Here is a 19703-nt window from a genome sequence, read left to right on the forward strand (position 1 = left end):
GTGGCCTTTGCCAAGTTTCATCTCTGGAGGTGAGGTTTTTCAATTTCTGTGCCCCCCCACTTTCTTCCTACATTCAGTGTGGGTCTCTCTGTTCATGCGCTCCACATCATATTCTATGGCTAGGGAGCCAGCATCATCTCCATTTGGGGATAGCAGTAAAGCAGTTTTGGAAGCAGGCTGACAGCAGCTAAACATGTTGATAACTTGTCAGGAGGCTTCCTAATCAACTGGTGAATAATGATGCAGCCTGCTTACTTTGCAGGTTGTGCTTGAAGGGAATCTGAGTATATCAGCTTATAAGGGGCACAGCCAGAGAACACAGTTGGATTGGAGTCTTGACACTCCCTGTGTGGGAGTGGTGGTCAATGAGTTCCTCTAATGCATGCCCCTGCTCTTTAAATTTTCCCATTTTATTTTAATGAGAACTAGCAACCATATTTCAGTTTCACTGCAGTTAACAAAAACTCCTACAAAAATGAAAAAAAAAAAAAAAAAAACCCTCTTAAATATAAAAAATGCTACAAAAATTGCAAAAAACAAAATTATTCCCCCAAAATCGAACAGAAATTAGAATTCTGTACAATAAATAAAAAAAAAAAAAAATCCTACCAAATTAACTTTACTAACATCATCAAATTCCTGAGATATACCCTTAAGGGGCGTACAGAATATTATGATAGTACTACATGAAGAACTTACATCATTACTAACTTCTTATCTACAATTTTCCTCCAAATCAATCAGTTATCTGTCAAGACTCCAACATTATCAGATCTTATATTTCTGTCTTCTAAAGCACTTTTTACTGTATCAATCTGCTTATATCTTGGTTTTCTCTGGGTATTTTTCCTACCAACCTGCCAGAGAACACCTGTTTTGCTAACCTTTCCTCTCCAATTCTATTTAAGTGACCACGCCACCTGAGTTAACTCTGCTAACACATTCCTGGATGCTAACAATGTCAAGTTCTTTTCTAATATCCTTGTTTTTAATATGATATTGACATTGATATCATCTGTTCATGTCCCTAATTTTTCTCAGGACTCTCATATCTGTGGTCTCTAGTCTTTAGTCAAGTGTTTTATTTCTAACCCAGCTCTCAGATCAATAAGTTAAAATTGGTTTGAACATTGTCTTTATACAGCTAATTTAGTGTTCTGATTAATTTCTCTCTTATTCCACATAAATTTATTCAGTTCACTTCCTACCATACCAGCTTTGTTGATTCTGTTCTATTTCCATATTTAATTTACTGTCTTCACTAAAAATTGCACCTAAGTAGCTGAAATGTTTTACTTGTTCAATAGGAGTATAACATCATCTGCATAAAGTAAAGAGGTGAGATTAACATCTCCAATTTTGATACCACTTCCCTTCATAATGTGATCCATGTAGATAATGAATAACAGAGGGGATAATGTACATCCTTGTCTGACACCAGATTTAACATTAAACCATCTTCCTGTACTTCCTTCAATTCTAACTGCTGACTTACAACTCAAATAAAGACTAAGTATTGCTTGATATAATGCCCCATTGACACCATATAACTGTAGCATTTTGAATAGTTTTTCCCTTAGCACCTTGTCATATGCCTTTTGCAGGTCAAAAAAATTAAATACAGATCGTTATATTCCTACGATTTCTCAACTATTTGTCATAAAGTGAAAATCTGATCCTGACAGCCACAAATAAAATGATGGTACATGTCTTTACTAACATTTGAGGTCTAAATATCGATATCAATGATGTGCACCACCACTATAGACATTCAAACCTGTCATTCATTACTGAACCTCAACTGGAATCATCTGCAATAACATCTCACCTCAATTTTCCTCATTATATCTTCTATTAAGCTTTTGGTAAGAAGAGTAAAATCTGTGCATGTATCACATCTGATATCCCATGTTAAAGACTATCAGACCTGGAAACTCCTTTGTATGACCTTTGGCTTGAGATTTCCTTACCTCTCTTTGCTACCTTTATTGGCTGCCTATATCCTAATTCTGATAATTTTGCCAACTTCTGAAAGTTGATCACATACAGTCTAATTACCCTAACAGTGAAATAATTCACTTTGGTAATTTCAACATCCACAATCCTGGCTGGCTTCCTTCTCCAACTTTACAGACGAATGGAAAAGAAACTGAACTGCTTGCCATCAGTAATGATTTAGCACAAATTTATCACTAACCCACCAGAATTTCAGATAATCCTTATTTGAATTTATACACTGCTACAAAAGCAGCCAGCTGAGTACCACAATAAGGAATGTGTTGAGTTAAAGGAAAGTGTACTAATTTTATAAAAAGTTTACTTCAAAATTGTATGCGATTAGACAAAATTATAATAACAATGTATGTGTAATTAAATGGACAAAATGTTGCAAGTTAAGCAGAAATGCAATGCATTCTCCATACTTAAGATGTATTTTGGATGGAAAAATCATGCTTTCTTTATGCAATTCTCATTTATATGAAGGTCTCAAGAACATATATATTGAATACACAGAGGGATTCACTGTATTTGGACATCACTGAAAAAATCATTCAGGATCTTGAAGACATATCTTAGTTGTGGCTTTGAAACCTTATACTTAACATATGACTCATATGTTCAGTTGACCTTTAAGTTAGGGAACACCTGTCTTAAAGGTTAATAAGCTCCCCTATGGATAAACTGGAAGAACAGCCAATAATATTTGCTATGAGAAACACAAAAAATACTTTCCCACCATATGAACAGTCAAGACTTGCAAATCATCCAAGCTTAGATGAAAATTTTTGTTTTGCAATATCACAGAAAACCTACAGATAATAACATTAAACTTTAAATGATCAAAATTCTGAAAGATGATTTCCTGAGACTGCTGAAGTACCAAAACATTTCTAATATTAACAAAGATGATGGGATGAAATTATCATGAATATGGAAATCAGTACTAAGAAGGATTAAAAGCTCTACATTCAAAGATTCTATTATTCCAAGGTTTCTTTTCCAATCTTAAGTAGCACATTTAATCATGGATTATGCCATTTCGCTCTACCTGTTAGTATGTGTATATTCCTACCACTGCTTGTTCATAAAATCTTTCAGAACAATAGATCTGATGTAATTAATTTTAAACACACAAATTGTTACTAAAGTTTCAGCTCAATATATATTTTTTGCCATAAATCATTAAAGTAGCGTTAAAATTTTGATCCCAGTGCTGTATATATATATATATATATATATATATATTGCAGTGTAATGGTGTATATATATATATATATATATATATATATATATATGTGGCGATTAGTTTTTACTCGGTTGTTATACATTTCAAAAAATAGATTTAATGACTCCAAGACCGAGATAACATATAAAGATTTTAATGATAAATACTACTAGTTTCGGCATATAGCAGCCTTCTTCAGGTATTTATAAAGGAAAGGAATACTAATAAACATTGAATTATTTAAATAAACAAACTGGAAATTACAGGTATAAATTGCCTCACATAATCGATACATAAAAACGTTGTATTTTTCAAGTTGTTCCAACTGGCGTGCCATTGTTTGTTGCAATTGTGCGTGCAAGTTCACGTGAACGCCAATATTGAATAACTGCAGCATGGCTATCTGGGATGTTATAACTTAAATTATTATTTAAGTGGACCGGGTTCAGTAGGATTTCCCGTGATTCTACGATTTTTCTTTCAAACTCATCTTCACAGCGAAAAATATTTTCTGATCTATTCCAGCATACAGAGTGGCTTTGTTGGTCATCATTAGGATTATTTGAAAAAAGAACATGACTGGATAAAGCAGTTGCATGAGATCTTTTGTATGAGATGTCTCTCTTATGCTCTTCTATGCGTTGTTCAATAGATTTGTTAGTTTGACCAAAGTATGGGATATTGCAATCACACCACAATTTATATACTCCAGGGTACTTAAGGTTGTGATGAGTAGGTTTTGGATGGCTGATTAGAGAGCGGATTTTTGGAAGTGTGGTGAAGAAGGTCTTGATATTATATTTTTTAAGGACTTTAGCTATTTTCTTAGAGACTGTGCTAATGTATGGAATAGAGATGCTACCTTTAAAATTAATAGTCTCTGTTGTGCACTGCTTAGGAGGGTTCAGAAGAAGTTTCTTAATTGTTTTTTCAGAGTATCCATTTTGTTTAAAAATAAGAGTGAGGTGATTCATTTCTTTTTGTAGTTCATCTTGTTCATTTAAGAGAGAACGTGCTCTGTGTCCTAAGGTAGATATAATTCCAAAGGACAAAGGGCAACCCTTTGTCCCCTGTGCTAGCTAACATCTTCCTTGAAGACTTTGAAAAGAAAGCCATATCTTCCTTCTCATTTAAACCAAAAGTTTGGAAAAGATATGTTGATGATATATTCATTATTTGGAATCACGGGCACACAGCTCTCACAGATTTTCTTCGTCATCTAAACATCCAACATCCTAATATAAAATTTACTGCTGATATAGAAAATAATAACTCTTTACCTTTTTTGGATGTTATGCTTACACGATACTCTGAAAGATTAAAAATCTCTATGTACAGAAAACCTACGCATACCAATAGATATCTGCATAATCTTTCTCATCATTTTCCACCACAAAAACTTGGAATTATATCTACCTTAGGACACAGAGCACGTTCTCTCTTAAATGAACAAGATGAACTACAAAAAGAAATGAATCACCTCACTCTTATTTTTAAACAAAATGGATACTCTGAAAAAACAATTAAGAAACTTCTTCTGAACCCTCCTAAGCAGTGCACAACAGAGACTATTAATTTTAAAGGTAGCATCTCTATTCCATACATTAGCACAGTCTCTAAGAAAATAGCTAAAGTCCTTAAAAAATATAATATCAGGACCTTCTTCACCACACTTCCAAAAATCCGCTCTCTAATCAGCCATCCAAAACCTACTCATCACAACCTTAAGTACCCTGGAGTATATAAATTGTGGTGTGATTGCAATATCCCATACTTTGGTCAAACTAACAAATCTATTGAACAACGCATAGAAGAGCATAAGAGAGACATCTCATACAAAAGATCTCATGCAACTGCTTTATCCAGTCATGTTCTTTTTTCAAATAATCCTAATGATGACCAACAAAGCCACTCTGTATGCTGGAATAGATCAGAAAATATTTTTCGCTGTGAAGATGAGTTTGAAAGAAAAATCGTAGAATCACGGGAAATCCTACTGAACCCGGTCCACTTAAATAATAATTTAAGTTATAACATCCCAGATAGCCATGCTGCAGTTATTCAATATTGGCGTTCACGTGAACTTGCACGCACAATTGCAACAAACAATGGCACGCCAGTTGGAACAACTTGAAAAATACAACGTTTTTATGTATCGATTATGTGAGGCAATTTATACCTGTAATTTCCAGTTTGTTTATTTAAATAATTCAATGTTTATTAGTATTCCTTTCCTTTATAAATACCTGAAGAAGGCTGCTATATGCCGAAACTAGTAGTATTTATCATTAAAATCTTTATATGTTATCTCGGTCTTGGAGTCATTAAATCTATTTTTTGAAATATATATATATATATATATATACACCATTACACTGCAAGGTAAGTTTAAACACAAGCTTAATAACAAACATGGCTCTGTCTTAACATGCTTCCATACAAGGACATCTTGGGGAGAGAAATTGGGACTTGAAGAGTCTTGTTTTTGTTGTGCTTGACTGTTTGCTTTTAGTGTTTCTGTTGTCATGATGATGCTTTTATGAGAAAGATAAAATATTGGCTTAATAATAAACTATTTTACAGAGAGCTATAAAGAATCATAAAAAATAAACATTTCTCCATTACTTCAATCTCATCTCCTACAGAATAAGCTATTTCTCGCACTAGATCTATGGCTGCTTCTTCTCCGCAAATATGAATCTCCTCAGCTGCCAGACCAAGAAGTGCTCTTGTCCATGCCCAGCCACGAGAATAATCCTTAATCATTTGAACTTCATCCAAAACTGCTACTTCAACTAGCAGGAGAAGATAATAAAGAATAAATAAACAAACAAAAATGAAGAGTGCTAATGCAAACTAATTAGATAATTAAGATAACAATTGAGATAGTATATATATTGGCATATCAGCATATCCTAATGTGAGTAAGAATCAGATAAAAACATATCTATCCTGGACATACTCATCTCAGAAATTATACAGTATCTACCATGCCAGTAATAGTGTCTTGAATAATGTAATACAATTAAATGATTAATGAGGGTATAATCAAGTTACTCATAATTCTATATACTTTTCAATATAGTAATAAACACATGAATGTCTTTTTTTCTTTTTTTACAGACACCCTGGGTAGCAAAAATCAAAGGGTGACAGACTAAGTTCAATGCAAGAAGACTTCAACAGTTTACTAGTTAGAAGAAGGCGGTATCAGAATGGGCTAGTCACTATGGTCTCCATTCCAATGACATTTGATCTCCAAGCTGTCAAGTATTGTGCATCTATTGCAGTCACACAAAAGTCCTCTGGTGATTAGCTTATAAAGTGTCACCCGCCAATCACAAGAGGACTTGTGATTGGCAGATGACAATGATGAGCACAAAGGTAGGAGTTTGATTCAATTCTTCATTCTTTTTTTTTTTTTTTTGGCAGGTGCATCAGTAGCTAAGAAGACTTTTTCAGATCCACTTTGCTCATCCCAGATGAGGAAAGGGCCAGAAAAGGTGTTCTAAAAATAGCCTGTCTCAGTAACTCGAATAGATAACAGTTGAGACATCTATGGATAACTATCTGACCTGAGAGATGGACTGCTTTTGTAACTTGTGAACTGCATAATAAAACACCAATATAGTTGCCCATTAAGCAACTATCTACACTTGATGAGTGGTAGCTGAGAAATGCAGGGAACAAACTTTTGGAAAAGGAGAGAACAAGAAATTCTCATGGTGGACTTGGATATTAAAAATGAACTTATCAGCCACCTAGCCTAGTTGGCTGAGTGGTTAGCTTACCTGCTCTCCAAACCAACAGGCTGTGTGTTCAAATCCCACCATGGAAATGAATGTTTGTGATTGTCTTTAGGTGGGAGATGAACATCATCACCCAGTGTAAGACCACTGCCCAGCTTACTGGAGGCCTGAAGTAGCTTGAAAAAGTTCTAGGTTTGGTCTCTAGAGCACAGTTTCTGGACTATGTAAAAAATAAATTAAAAACATAAATATATATATAATTGATAAAAATAGAAAAAAAAATCCCTATCCTGCCCACAGTACAAAATGTACTATTGGTTTAGAAATAACCTTTCATGGGTGGGAACAACATTAAAAAAAAAAAAAAAAAAACTATCAGTCAGGAATCTTGTGGCCAAGGAGGAGCAAGTTCAGCAGGACACGGTATTAGCACCTGTGCCACAATTCCAGATACTGATGCAAAAGATCATCATCATCAAATTCCTGCCATGCTCTTAAGGAGTGTACAGGATATGATAGTACTACATGTAAAATTTACATCATTACTAACTTCCTATCTACAATTTTCCTCCAGATCAGTCTGTTACTTGTCAAGACTCCAATATTACCAGATCTTATATTTCTATCGTCTAAGGCACTTTGTACCGTATCAATCCACCTATATCTTGGTCTTAATCTGGGTCGTTTTCCTGCCAACTTGGGAGAGAACACTTGTTTTGCTAATCTTTCTTCGCCCATTCTATTTAAGTGACCATACCACCTGAGATTAGCTCTGCTAACGCATTCCTGGATGCTGACAATGTCAAGTTCTTCCGTAATATAATCATTTTTAATGTGATATTGCCATTGATGCCATCTGTTCATGCCCCTAATCTTTCTCAGAGCTCTCATATCTGCGGTCTCTAGTCTGGTCAAGTGTTTTACTTCTGACCCAGCTCTCAGATCCATAAGTTAAAACAGGTTTGAACACTGTCTTGTATACAGCTAATTTAGTGTTCCGACTAATTTCTCTTTTATTCCATATGAATTTATTCAATTGACTTCCTACCATACCAGCTTTGTTGATTCTGTTGTCTATTTCCATATTTAATTTACCATCTTCAATAAAAATTGTGCCTAAGTAGCTGAAATGTTTTATGTGTTCCACAGGTTCCCCGTTCACAACACAGTTGACATTTTTAATGATTCTGCCTATTTTCATTGTCTTTTTATTGCTTACCTTCATACCATATCTACTATAACAGTTATTCAATTTAGTCAGAGAATCTTGCAGACTTGTAGCGGGTTTATTTAGAAGTATAACATCCTCCGCATAAAGCAAAGAGCTGACATTAACATCTCCAATTTTGATATCATGTTTAATACCACTTTCCTTCATAATGTGATTCATATTGATAATGAATAACAGAGAGGATAATGTACATCCTTGTCTCACACCAGATTTAACATTAAACCATCTTGCTGTGCTTCCTTCAATTCTAACTGCTGACTCACAACTCATATAAAGATTAAGTATTGCTTGATATAATGTCTCATTGATACCATATAACTGTAGTGTATTGAACAGCTTCTCTCTTGGCACCTTGTCATATGCCTTTTCCAAATCAACAAAACTTAAATACAGATCTTTGTTATATTCTCATGATTTCTCCACTATTTGTCGTAAAGTAAAGATCTGATCCTGACAGCCTCTATTTGACCAGAATCCAGCTTGTTCTTCACCAAGCTTTTCTTTCACAATTCTTCTCAACCATTTCTCAAGTATACTTGCATATATCTTACCAGGAACACTGAGTAGAGATATACCTCTGTAATTCTCACATTCAGTTTTATTTCCCTTTTTATATATGGGTACTATGAGAGCTCTACTCCAATCATCTGGAATTCATCCCTCTGTCCAGGCATTCTGAACTATGCAGTGCAGCCACTGTAAGACTTTTATACCACCATACTTCAGCATTTCTGGTCGAATATCATCTAATCCTGCTGCACATTTCAACATTTGAAACATTTCTTTAGACATTTCAAGCCTTTGATGGCTTTTTCTACTTCAAGTATGGATATGTATTCCTGACTGCATGCTTGGTCAGTGTTTTTATCACTGTGCTGTCATCACTGCTTGTTTCGTTTAGCAAATTTTCAAAGTAATTACTCCATACTTCAAGGATATCCTTTTCTCCCATTTTCATGTAACCTTTATCATCTCTAACTCCTTTTACAGCACTCTTTACTCCATTCCTAAGTTTCTTCAAAAACCTCCAGAATATTTTGCCACCTTCTTGATATTTATTTTCTATGTTCTTGCCAAAGTCCTCCCATGACTTTTGTTTAGCTAATTTTACACACTGTTTAGCTTTCTTACATTTGTCTCTGTATTCTCTAAGAGCACAAGCTGAATTATTTGCCAGGAACTTTTGATATGTTTTCTTCTTTTCCTTCACTGCCTCTTTAACTTCCTGTGTCCACCATGGAGTTCTGATTTTTCTATCCTTGCAGACAACCTCACCACATGCCTCTCTGGCTGAATCAATCAGGGTTTTCTTCAAGGCTTGCCACTGAATCTCCAAGATTTGGTTCCTGTTCTCAAACTCTTTCATTTTTCCTTCAATAATCTTTGTGTATTTTAGTCTACAGTTCACATCTGAGAGCTGCTCAACTTTTATTCGCTTTAAAACTTTCTTACATGTTATTCTTTTCAATATGAAATTCAATTTTATCCTGCTCAAGACTAAATAGTGATCACTTCCAATTTCAAATCCTCTGTACACTCTAGTGTCCTGCACCAAGGAAAAAACATCACTATCAACAATAACATGGTCAATGAGATTTTTCTTATTCCTTGCCTCTTCTCTCCATGTGAATTTGTGCACATTTTTATGTTGGATCATGGTGTTAGTAATAACCAGTCCATGTCCTGAGCAGAAATCCAGGTATTTGCCATTATTATTAGCTTTGCTCTTTTCTCCGAATTTTCCCAAAACATTTTTGTATGTTTGACAATCACTTCCTACTCTGCTATTTAGATCACCAACAAGGACCAACTTTTCATTTTTCATTGTGTCAGTAGCTTTCTCTAGAGCCTCAAAAAATTCCTCCACTTCTACCTTAGTAGAACCTTCTGTGGGACTATAGGCACAAATAAGTCTCATTGTCCAGTTCCCCATTCTCATATTTGCCTACCCACATTACTCTACTTGAGACTGACTGCCATTCAAGAAGATAAGCCTCGTATTTTGTGTTGAATACTATGGCTACTCCTTTTCCTTGATTGTCATTGCCTGAATATAACATTTTGTATTTATTGCTCAGAAAGATCTCACCACTTTTTGTCTTTTTTGTTTCAGCCACCCCTATTATGTCGATCTGGTACTTATCTAATTCCTCGGCTAGCTCCATTTCTTTGCCATTCAGGTTTCTTATGTTGATAGTACCAATCTTTAACTCTAGTGATGTTGAGTTGGGGTGTGTTTTTAGATTTGTTCCAGTAGCTGACTTTTCGCTGTTCGCCTTGGTTCCCTTGCGAAAACAATGGGGGCCTTGTTTAAACGGGCAACGCCCCAGCTGGCATGAAATTTTATCATGTTGTACCATCATTTGTATTTTGGTTTAACCAATAGGAATACAATTTGGTCGGCGAAATCCCAAATTGCCTAATGCAAAAGATATTATTCTCAAAATTTGAAACAAGATTGTGTAACATACCAAAACAAGACAAAATGATTTTTCTTGGAAACTTCAATGTCAGCGTTGGAGGTAATTCAACACTGACAGGGAATTACTGGGAATGAAGATGTTGGAACATAGAATCAAATAGAATTCTCCTGCTGGACAAAATCTTATAACTAATACACTTTCTCATCAAAATAACAAACAAATTCAAGACATTGTGGAAATGCCTAGCTCAGAACATTGGCATATAAATGATTATTAATAATTTTTCATGCTTATGATCACAAGCATGAACAATGACTAATAATCACAACTGTTGGATAGCAATTGTGAGAAGGATGCCATCCAACAATTGTCAGCCATGACAAGAGCTGATAACTGCTGGATTAATCTAATCACTGTCTTATGCACTCTTGGTGGATATGTTAACCTCCACAGATAAATGCTGCCCTGGCTGTCCAAGTTGTCACTGCATCCATACAGGCAATGGATTCAAATTCCACAGGACATAAATGTTTGGTGAATGTCTTTATAGTTGGGAAAAGAATTTCATTGCCTGGTGTGAGACCTGAAGTGGTCTAAAAAAGTTTTATTTTTGGTCTCTAGAACAGGGTATCTAATCCTCAGACTACCAACACTACTAATACTAATGACTATAGGCTAACAGCTTTTCAATAGGATTCACATTAAAAATAAAGTCTCTATGTTAATACTCTAAAGACTTGTTTGATGGGGAAATCCAACTTCTGACTTACCAGAAAGTTTTTAATGCCTTGGAGAATTATGCCAACTGCTCTTTAAAGAAAAAAAAGGCACACCAAGAAATAAAAACTGAGATGCAATGAAAAATAAGACTTCTGAAAAATCAGTGGAAATGCAGAAATCTAAGAAAATTTCTTTTAACGTCACATTTATTAAACATTCAAGGTTACAACTCCTGGTACAAACACATCAGTAAATTACTCTCCTATGATCTGCCTTCTGCCCTTTTGCAACTTGGTTACCATCTTCCTCTCTGGTCCTTCACTATGTGTCATTGGATATGGTTCCCTATATTCAGATCCCTCCAGTGATGCAGAAGTACCCAAGGTTGCTGCTTTAACATGAGTTAGATACTAATGTGGGAACAAAGGTGGATGAAATGAAGATTCTTAGAATATTACAGAATCTCAGCGCATTCGTAAATAGCTGTGGGCTTAGATGGGATATCAGCTCAGGTGTTTCAGCTCAGAGAATGTGCAAGGGAACTGGGAATGCCTCTGAGTAGGCTCTTTAATTTAAGTCTCAGCTCTAGTAGAGTTCCAAGGAAGTGGAAAGAGGACAAAATAATTCCCTTGAATAAGGGAGGTTTTAAGACTGCAGTAGCAAATTACAGACCAATCAGTATCTCTGGTATGTGCTAAAAGTTGGAAATGGAATTTTGTTAAGCAAATTAGAACAAATGGGATGGTTATGTGATAAGAGAGTGGCAGCTGGACAGATATCAAAAAGTGGTATATGGAAGGGCAGAATCAAGGAGAAAGCAGGTGATAGTGGTGTGTCGCAAGGTTCGGTGCTGGGACCACTACTGTTTAATCTGTACATAAACGATATAGAAAATAACCTGATTGAAATATTCAGTTGTTTGCTGATGATGCTAAATTAGAGAGAGTAACAGTTAATGAATTAATGAAGTGATGTGGAGAGTTTGCAGGACAATTTAAATAGGCTTTCAGTATAGGCAAAAGATAATGGGTATCTGTTTAATGAGAAATGTGAAGTTACGCATTTTGAGATAAATAGATTACAAGCTGTTTGCCATGTTGAATAGGTGAAGGTAGAAATTTTTTTTTTTTTTTTGGGGGAGGGGTAGTAGACAGAGAGTCAAAGTTTACAGGACATATTGCTAAGCTTGTTAAGGTAGCCCATAAGATTACTTGGCTAAACACATTAACAAGCAGAGATAAGGAAATTATTATTCCTCTTTATAAGGCCTTGATATGTCCACATACGGATTAATATGCTCAGATCTGGTTTCTTGAGGATGAGGAAGTGGTGGAGAAGATTCAGAAGCAAGCAACCAAGATGGTGAGTGGTCTGTGGAATGTTCTCTATGATGATAGAGTGAGGGGTGTGTGAATTGCAGAAGTTGGCTGATAGGAGAAAAAGAGGAGATATGATAGAAACATTTAAGTTGCTTAAAGGGTTTTATAGGATTGATACATGGGAAATGTTTCAGCAGGGCTAGAACAAGGGATCACCCCTGGAAAATGAATAAAGGTGTGGTTAGTAGGGTTGTAAGGACTAGATTTTTTTGCTTGGGGAGTTGTGAGTGTTTTGTGCCACAACTCTCTGTACACCTCTCTGTCCTCTTCCACTAACTACTTTGTGCAATGTATTCGATGTTACCTATGTAACTACAGTGTTTAAAAACAGTGGAAAGGGATTATGCCTTATTAGTATATATAGTGAGTCAGCAAAAGAAAAAAAAAGGATACTAAGCTGGCCAGATTAAAGAAGAAATAGGATAAGTACATCGAAAAGGAAAGGTCTGCAACAATTTGTGAACATTTAGGCACCTAAAACAAAGACTTTTGGCAAAAGAGAACACCGGTGATGTTATCATGCCTGGAGGTGATCGCAGACACTTTGGGATTCGAAACAAAGAAAAGGAAAAAAAAAGAGCAAGAAAAAAAAAGGGGGGAGGAAGAGGAAGGACGAGATGACTGGATGTTCTGGGCTGGAAGTTTTGTACCTTGGACACTGTGATCCTGAGAGTATACTCATGGTTTATTGTTGGAGTTTCATCGACGGTCCTCTTTCCTGAAGTTCTCCAGGCAGTTTCCAAGGTAAGTCCATCGATGAACCCCGCAGTACAGCAGGTCGCACTCCCGATAATCTCAAGCACAACAGACTGGGATCTGATGGCCATAGGTCAAAGCCGAGATCATAGCCTCCCCAACTACCTACTAGTATAAACAACAGGCAGCCATCAACCGAGGAAGGAAGGAAAGAAAGAAAGAAGGATATCGCTTACTACTTGTACCAGGACAACCACAACGGTGTATATGGCGTACTGAAATGTCTAAGTTAAAGAAAGAAATATCCAGATCAAGGCAAAGACATGAGATGTTCCAATGGAAACTTTGTTCGTAGTGAAGGACTGTTCGTAGTGAACAACTGCTCCAACTGTGAGTAACCACATCATATTGATGTTTTTGGATTGTAAATAAGTATATCTGTATGTATGTATTAAGCAAGAGTCTGTCCTGATTCTGTAAAATGCTGAATAGCGTGTTAGAGCTGCATGTAGGCAGAAATGTATAAGTTTTACTGTGCAATGTATTTTTCTGAAGTCAGTTAAGCTGGGAGAAACAGCTATTCTCCATTACTTGTCTAGTGTGTAATTACAACTTTCTAGTTAGAATAAATGCTTTATTGAACAACATTCTGTTCTGATCATTGCCAATGCACTATCTTAAAAAAAATTACAAACCTGTGAGTTAAAATTAGATATTGTCACGATCTGCTGTAAGGATAAGAGAAATTAGACTATATATATATTGCCTTTAATCCATTTTTCAATTCCTCACTCTCTACTGTTCAGTATGACTGGATTAGTTGTAAAATAAATAAATTTGTCAGACTAAAGCGTATGAGAATTTGAATAAGCCGCAATTGTGTAGCCAGTGATAACTACCGTATTTTCCGGTATATAAGACGCACCCAAGAAATTTAATACAATTTTCTCGAAAAAACCTAAAAAAAACTTTTTCTGTAGGCGGAGGTCCAAAATGTCTTTCAGCTTCCCTATTCCCGTGTTCTTCCGCATATTTTACAACCTGCAATTTGTAACTTGAAGTATATGAATGTCGCCTGTTTTTTTCCATCACTAAAATCTACGGGGAAATATCAAACTGAACGCAAAATATCTCAACAAGTCAACTCAATACTGATAAACATCGGTAACTGATTACTCGGATAAGATATTATGAAACTTGAATAGGGACTCCCTGTTCTTAGCCAATGATGCGCTAGAAGTCACGTGAAGATCACGCATCAATTTGATTGCACCATTAACTGCCTACAAAGATCTTGGAACATAAATTTATACTTCCTCTTATTATAACTAAGATAATATAAGAGTTAGGCTATCTATCCCCCCCCCCCCTCCATGGGTCTTCAATCATAAATACGAGCATGAATTTATGAGCATAAATTCCCATAATAAATCACAGAGGTTTGGCTCAACTCACATACATTTAGCAGTCCCAACCAAACATGGATTTTACTTAAATATTAAGATCTAGTCCTAGTTCAACGCCACACACGTTGAAGATATGGGAAAGAGTAATTGAAGGAAGGATACGGTGGGAAACAAAAATTGGTGAGGAGCAGTTTGGATTTATGCCAGGAAGAGGGACAACGAATGCAATATTTTCGTTAAGGCGATTAATGGAGAAATATAGGGAGATGCAGGCGGAGCTACATATGGTGTTTATAGACCTGGAAAAGGCGTACGACAGAGTGGCCAGACAGGAGGTATAGAGGTGTATGAGGAAGAAGAGGGTGTCGGAAAAGTATGCGAGGTTGGTGAAGGAGATGTATGAGGGAGAAAAAACTCAGGTCAGGTCTAGTGTCGGCATGACAGAGGGGTTCCTTATTGTTGTAGGGCTCCATCAGGGATCAACTTTGAGCCCCCTACCTCTTTGATCTGGTCATGGATGTACTAGTGAAGGACATCAAGAAGGAGGTGCCAGGGAACATGATGTTTGCCTATGATATTGTTCTCTGCGAATCATCCCGAGAGAAGCTTGAAAAGACCCTGGAAGAGTGGAGAAAGGTATTGGAGGAGAGAGGCATGAAAATTAACTGGGTAAAGACTGAATATATGTCAACGGGAAGTGAGGAAATACAGCACCGAATAATATGCAGCTGGATGAACTGGGGGAAGATGAGCGGGGTCCTGCATGACAAGAGAGCGAGTTGTAAGATGAAAGGAGAGCTGGATAAGATGGTGGTGAGGCCGGCGATGCTCCATGGCGCAGAGATGCGCCCTATAACAAAGGCACAGGAGAGGAAGATGGAGGTGGCGGGGATGCTGATGTTGAGATGGATGAGTGGTGTGACAAAGAAGAGCAGGATAAGGAATGACTACATCAGAGGGACGATCAAGGTGGGACCGATCGATAAGAAGGTACAAGAAAGCAGGCTGAGGTGGTTCGGTCATGTAGAGAGGAGTATGTTGGTAAACGAGTGGAGCGTATGGAGGTGGAGGAAAGGAGGAAAAGAGGCAGGCCCAAACTCAGATGAAGGGATAGGGTGGCAGAGGATCTTAGGGAGAAAGGAAAGGATGGAGTCGAGAAGATGCCCTGGACAGGAGAATCTGGAAGAAGATTAAAGATGTGAACGCCGACCCCGTTTAACACGGGATAAGGCATAGCGAAAGAAGAAGATTAAGATCTAGTCCTACTAAATTTAGTATTCAGCTACCTCTTACTTTAAAAACTACTTTTTAAAACTTGTGTAATGTCTACCCCCCTGCCACCCAAAGAAATAATGACCTCAGAAAGTTTACATATGAGTAGTGGTAATATGTATGATGTGTTCCTTCCCTTCCATTTCATCAATTTTATTTAGATCCTTTTTTTTTTCCATAACATCCTGCCAGCTGTCCTGTCTCTTTCAAGTTAATTAAGGACAAGCATGAGGAGACTTGACTTCGTTGGTTCTCTTGATCCTAAGCCACTAAAATTATGCTACATAATCATATAAATATTTCTCTTTTATAGTTTGTTTTCTTTTGGGCTTAACACAGCATTTATGTGGAGTGTATAATTGATCAAATTTACTCCATAACAGTATTTACTTGTTAAAATGTGTAATTTTAAATAAGCAAATAAAAGACTTTTCTACTTTTCTTTGCACACTGTGCAAAGAAAAGTAGCTACTACTGCTTGCAAAATTCTTTAAGTTAGTGTTTGGAAGTGATCAGCATCTTCTTGAAAAGAAGGGTTTAGAGCAGGGGTCGGCAACTGGCGGCCCAAACGTGCATTTTTGGCAGCCCATAAAAGGCTAACCATACTTAAATGGCATGTGGCCCGTATGCTGAATTATACGTTTTACAATATGAATACATTTTATAATATGAATAATATGAAAGCGGCCCATAAAAGGTTAACCATACTTAAATGGCATGTGGCCTGTATGCTGAATTATTTAAATAATGCATTTTATAATGTGAATAATAAATTAAAAATAATTTTATAGCCATACTTCGTGATAGTGCCATGCAAATTGGCGCGAGTCAACGTTGTGAGTCATGATGTGTGGGAATAACCAGGCGACTTCATCTGACGAAAACCGAGATTTTGGTGCACCTTTTCAGTTGTGTTCCCTTGTCCGTATTTTAATATAATTCAATAACATATATATATATCCTCTGAAAATATTTCTTAAAAATAATTTCAAAAGTAGGTTCAAGAAAACATAAAATTGCAGATGAAGGAAGAAGGGTTAATGATGAATGGAACAGCAAGCCCTTCTTTATTGAAAATGAGGATAATCCCCTTTGTCTTATTTGTCATAAAACTGTTGCTGTTATAAAAGAATATAATATCAGACGTCATTACGAGAATATCGTACTGTATCTCGTAATCTCAAACTTTAAATATTTCTGTGTTTTTTAAGATTGATATTATAAAAACGATAACTTAAAAAGTATTTTTTTCGCTCACTATTTTCTCTTAATTAAATGCTTGCGGCCTGATTATTAAAAATAAAAGTTGAACGTGGCCTGCGAGTCTGAAAAGGTTGCCAACCCCTGGTTTAGAGTACAGCAAAACTGAATTTTAGTAATAATTTTTGTTAACTGAATGTTCTGTGAAAGAGAACATAAAATCCAATTAAAAACACAGGATAAAATTTATTTGAAAATAGTCTAAATTAACTAAGCATAATTTAAAGCATGGAAAGAAAAAGAAAACTTTATATTTGATTCAATAAATTACTACACAGAGAGTCAAATACAAAAAAACTGAAATTAGTAATTCACTGTTTTCATACATTAATCTTAGGTAGGTTTACTATTTAAATGAGTATATTTACTTCTGTTAATACAAAAGTCCATAAGAAAGATTAGTAATGCCTGCCATAAAAACTATTAGAGCAAATGAATAGTTTAAATGACACATTGTTGATTAGTTTGTTTTTAGTATTTTTCAAATAAATATTAAAAATAAATTTTTTTAACTATTTATACATAAGAAAACATTTTAATATAGAATCTTTTTTTCTTAAAAGATAAAGAATTTTAGTTTAATCCTTATATGTATCCAAGACTGAAAATACCACACCATCTTGCTACGAAACCACTCTAGAAGGCCATGCTAATCTTCCTGAAAGATTGTGGGGTGGATTAAAGTGCTGTGAACAAGGGGAAGAAGACTAATTTCTTAAGCTCAGTGTGACAAACTCAATGAAGACTTTTTGTTGGAGAGGGCTGTAAAGTTGTAGTTATTTACATTGAGCTTAAGAAATTTTTCTTCATTACCCTCAAACATTTTCAAGGATACATGATAAAATCTAGTACACAACCCTGGTGACAAATTTCCTTCCTATTGTCTGCTTACTTTGTATTATTTTCTTCCTTTTATGCATTACTTTATTTTCTTACTTTTATTATTTTCTTAATTTTTCTTATTTATTTATTTTTTAAAATTATTATTATTTTTATCATCATGGAGTCCACCATGGAGTTCTGATTTTTCTATCCTTACAGACAACCTCACCACATGAGTCTCTGGCTGAACCAATCAGTGTTTTCTTCAGGGCTTGCCACTGAATCTCCAAGGTTTGGTTCCTGTTTTCAAACTCTCATGTTTTCTTCAATAATCTTTGTGTATTTTAGTCTACAGTTCACATCTGAGAGTAGCTCAACTTTTATTCGCTTTAAAACTTTCTTAAATGTTATTCTTTTCAATATGAAATTCAATTTTATCCTGTTCATGATTAAATGGTGATCACTTCCAATTTCAAATCCTCTGTACTCTCTGGTGTCCTGCACCAGGGAGAAAACATCACTATCAACAATAACATAGTCAATGAGACTTTTCTTATTCCTTGCTTCTTCTCTCCATGTGAATTTGTGCACATTTTTATGTTGGAATATTGTGCTCAGTCCACGTCCTGAGCAGAAATCCAACAAGTATTTGTCATTATTATTATTTTTATTATTTCCTTCTTTATGTATTTTCTTACTTTGTATTATTTGTAAATAAGAAACCAGTTTACTCTCTGCCATTCGTTGAATGAAAGCACTTGGAGCACTCTTGCACTCTTCAATGCATGAGTGTTCCAAGGTATTCTATTCTTTTACCTACCCTCTTTCTCCTAAATATAAAATGACCTCTCGCACTGACTGCACATCTTCTCCATCATTTTGTGATAATAATATACAGTCTTTCTACTCATTTGACAAGCCCTGAAGTGCTCAAACATTCAAAGCTTCATTACAACAAATTTCATAAAAACTAATCTCTACATCCCTATACAAAGGTATAATAGCAACCTAGTAAGCTGCCCTGTTACCTAAATATCTTATCTTCTTTCCCACTATGATATGAATTCATCTTCCCTTACCTACAGTAATACTAATATCTTCAACATAAGTTCAGTCTTTTGAAGAACTGACAGTTACCTCTAGCCTTTCCAACATCACATCCATAGAAAACAGACCTTTGCATCCTTTTCTGCTGATGACATTACTTCTCACCTGTCCAGTTGTTGGCTAAGAATATCAATCCACCAACCTGAGAATCCTGCCCTCACATTTGGGATAATGTATCAAAATCCTCCATAAAAAATCCTTAATACTTCCTAAATAGTTTAATTCAATTTATAATTCCTCCCTCTCCTACTCTAAGAGAAGGTCTGTTTCTAAGTTTTTTGTACAAGTTTTTCCACTCATCTAACATCCATTTCTCCACATCAACGATAACATTAGCTGCTTAACATCCATTCAGTCCAACTGCAAAGCCACTCCTACTCCTTTTTCATCTACTTTGCTTACAAAGTATTAT

At 35.7% G+C, this 19703-nt stretch overlaps 1 protein-coding gene across 3 annotated transcripts in view; it reads right to left on the bottom strand.

Moving 5' to 3' along the window:
* Suv3 (Suv3 RNA helicase) overlaps window positions 1-19703 on the bottom strand; it is a 222567-nt gene that overhangs the window by 105869 nt on the left and 96995 nt on the right. For all 3 annotated transcript variants that reach the window (XM_090394567.1, XM_090394561.1, XM_090394574.1), the window contains one exon: window positions 5852-6021. In XM_090394567.1, the coding sequence (XP_090250693.1) occupies window positions 5852-6021 (170 nt within the window). The remainder of the gene's footprint in view (window positions 1-5851; window positions 6022-19703) is intronic.

Source organism: Typopeltis vanoorti, chromosome 1 (assembly GCF_054136105.1).
Source record: "Typopeltis vanoorti isolate ZY-2024b chromosome 1, IOZ_Tvanoo_1.0, whole genome shotgun sequence".
Classification (NCBI taxonomy): Eukaryota; Metazoa; Arthropoda; class Arachnida; order Uropygi; family Thelyphonidae; genus Typopeltis; species Typopeltis vanoorti.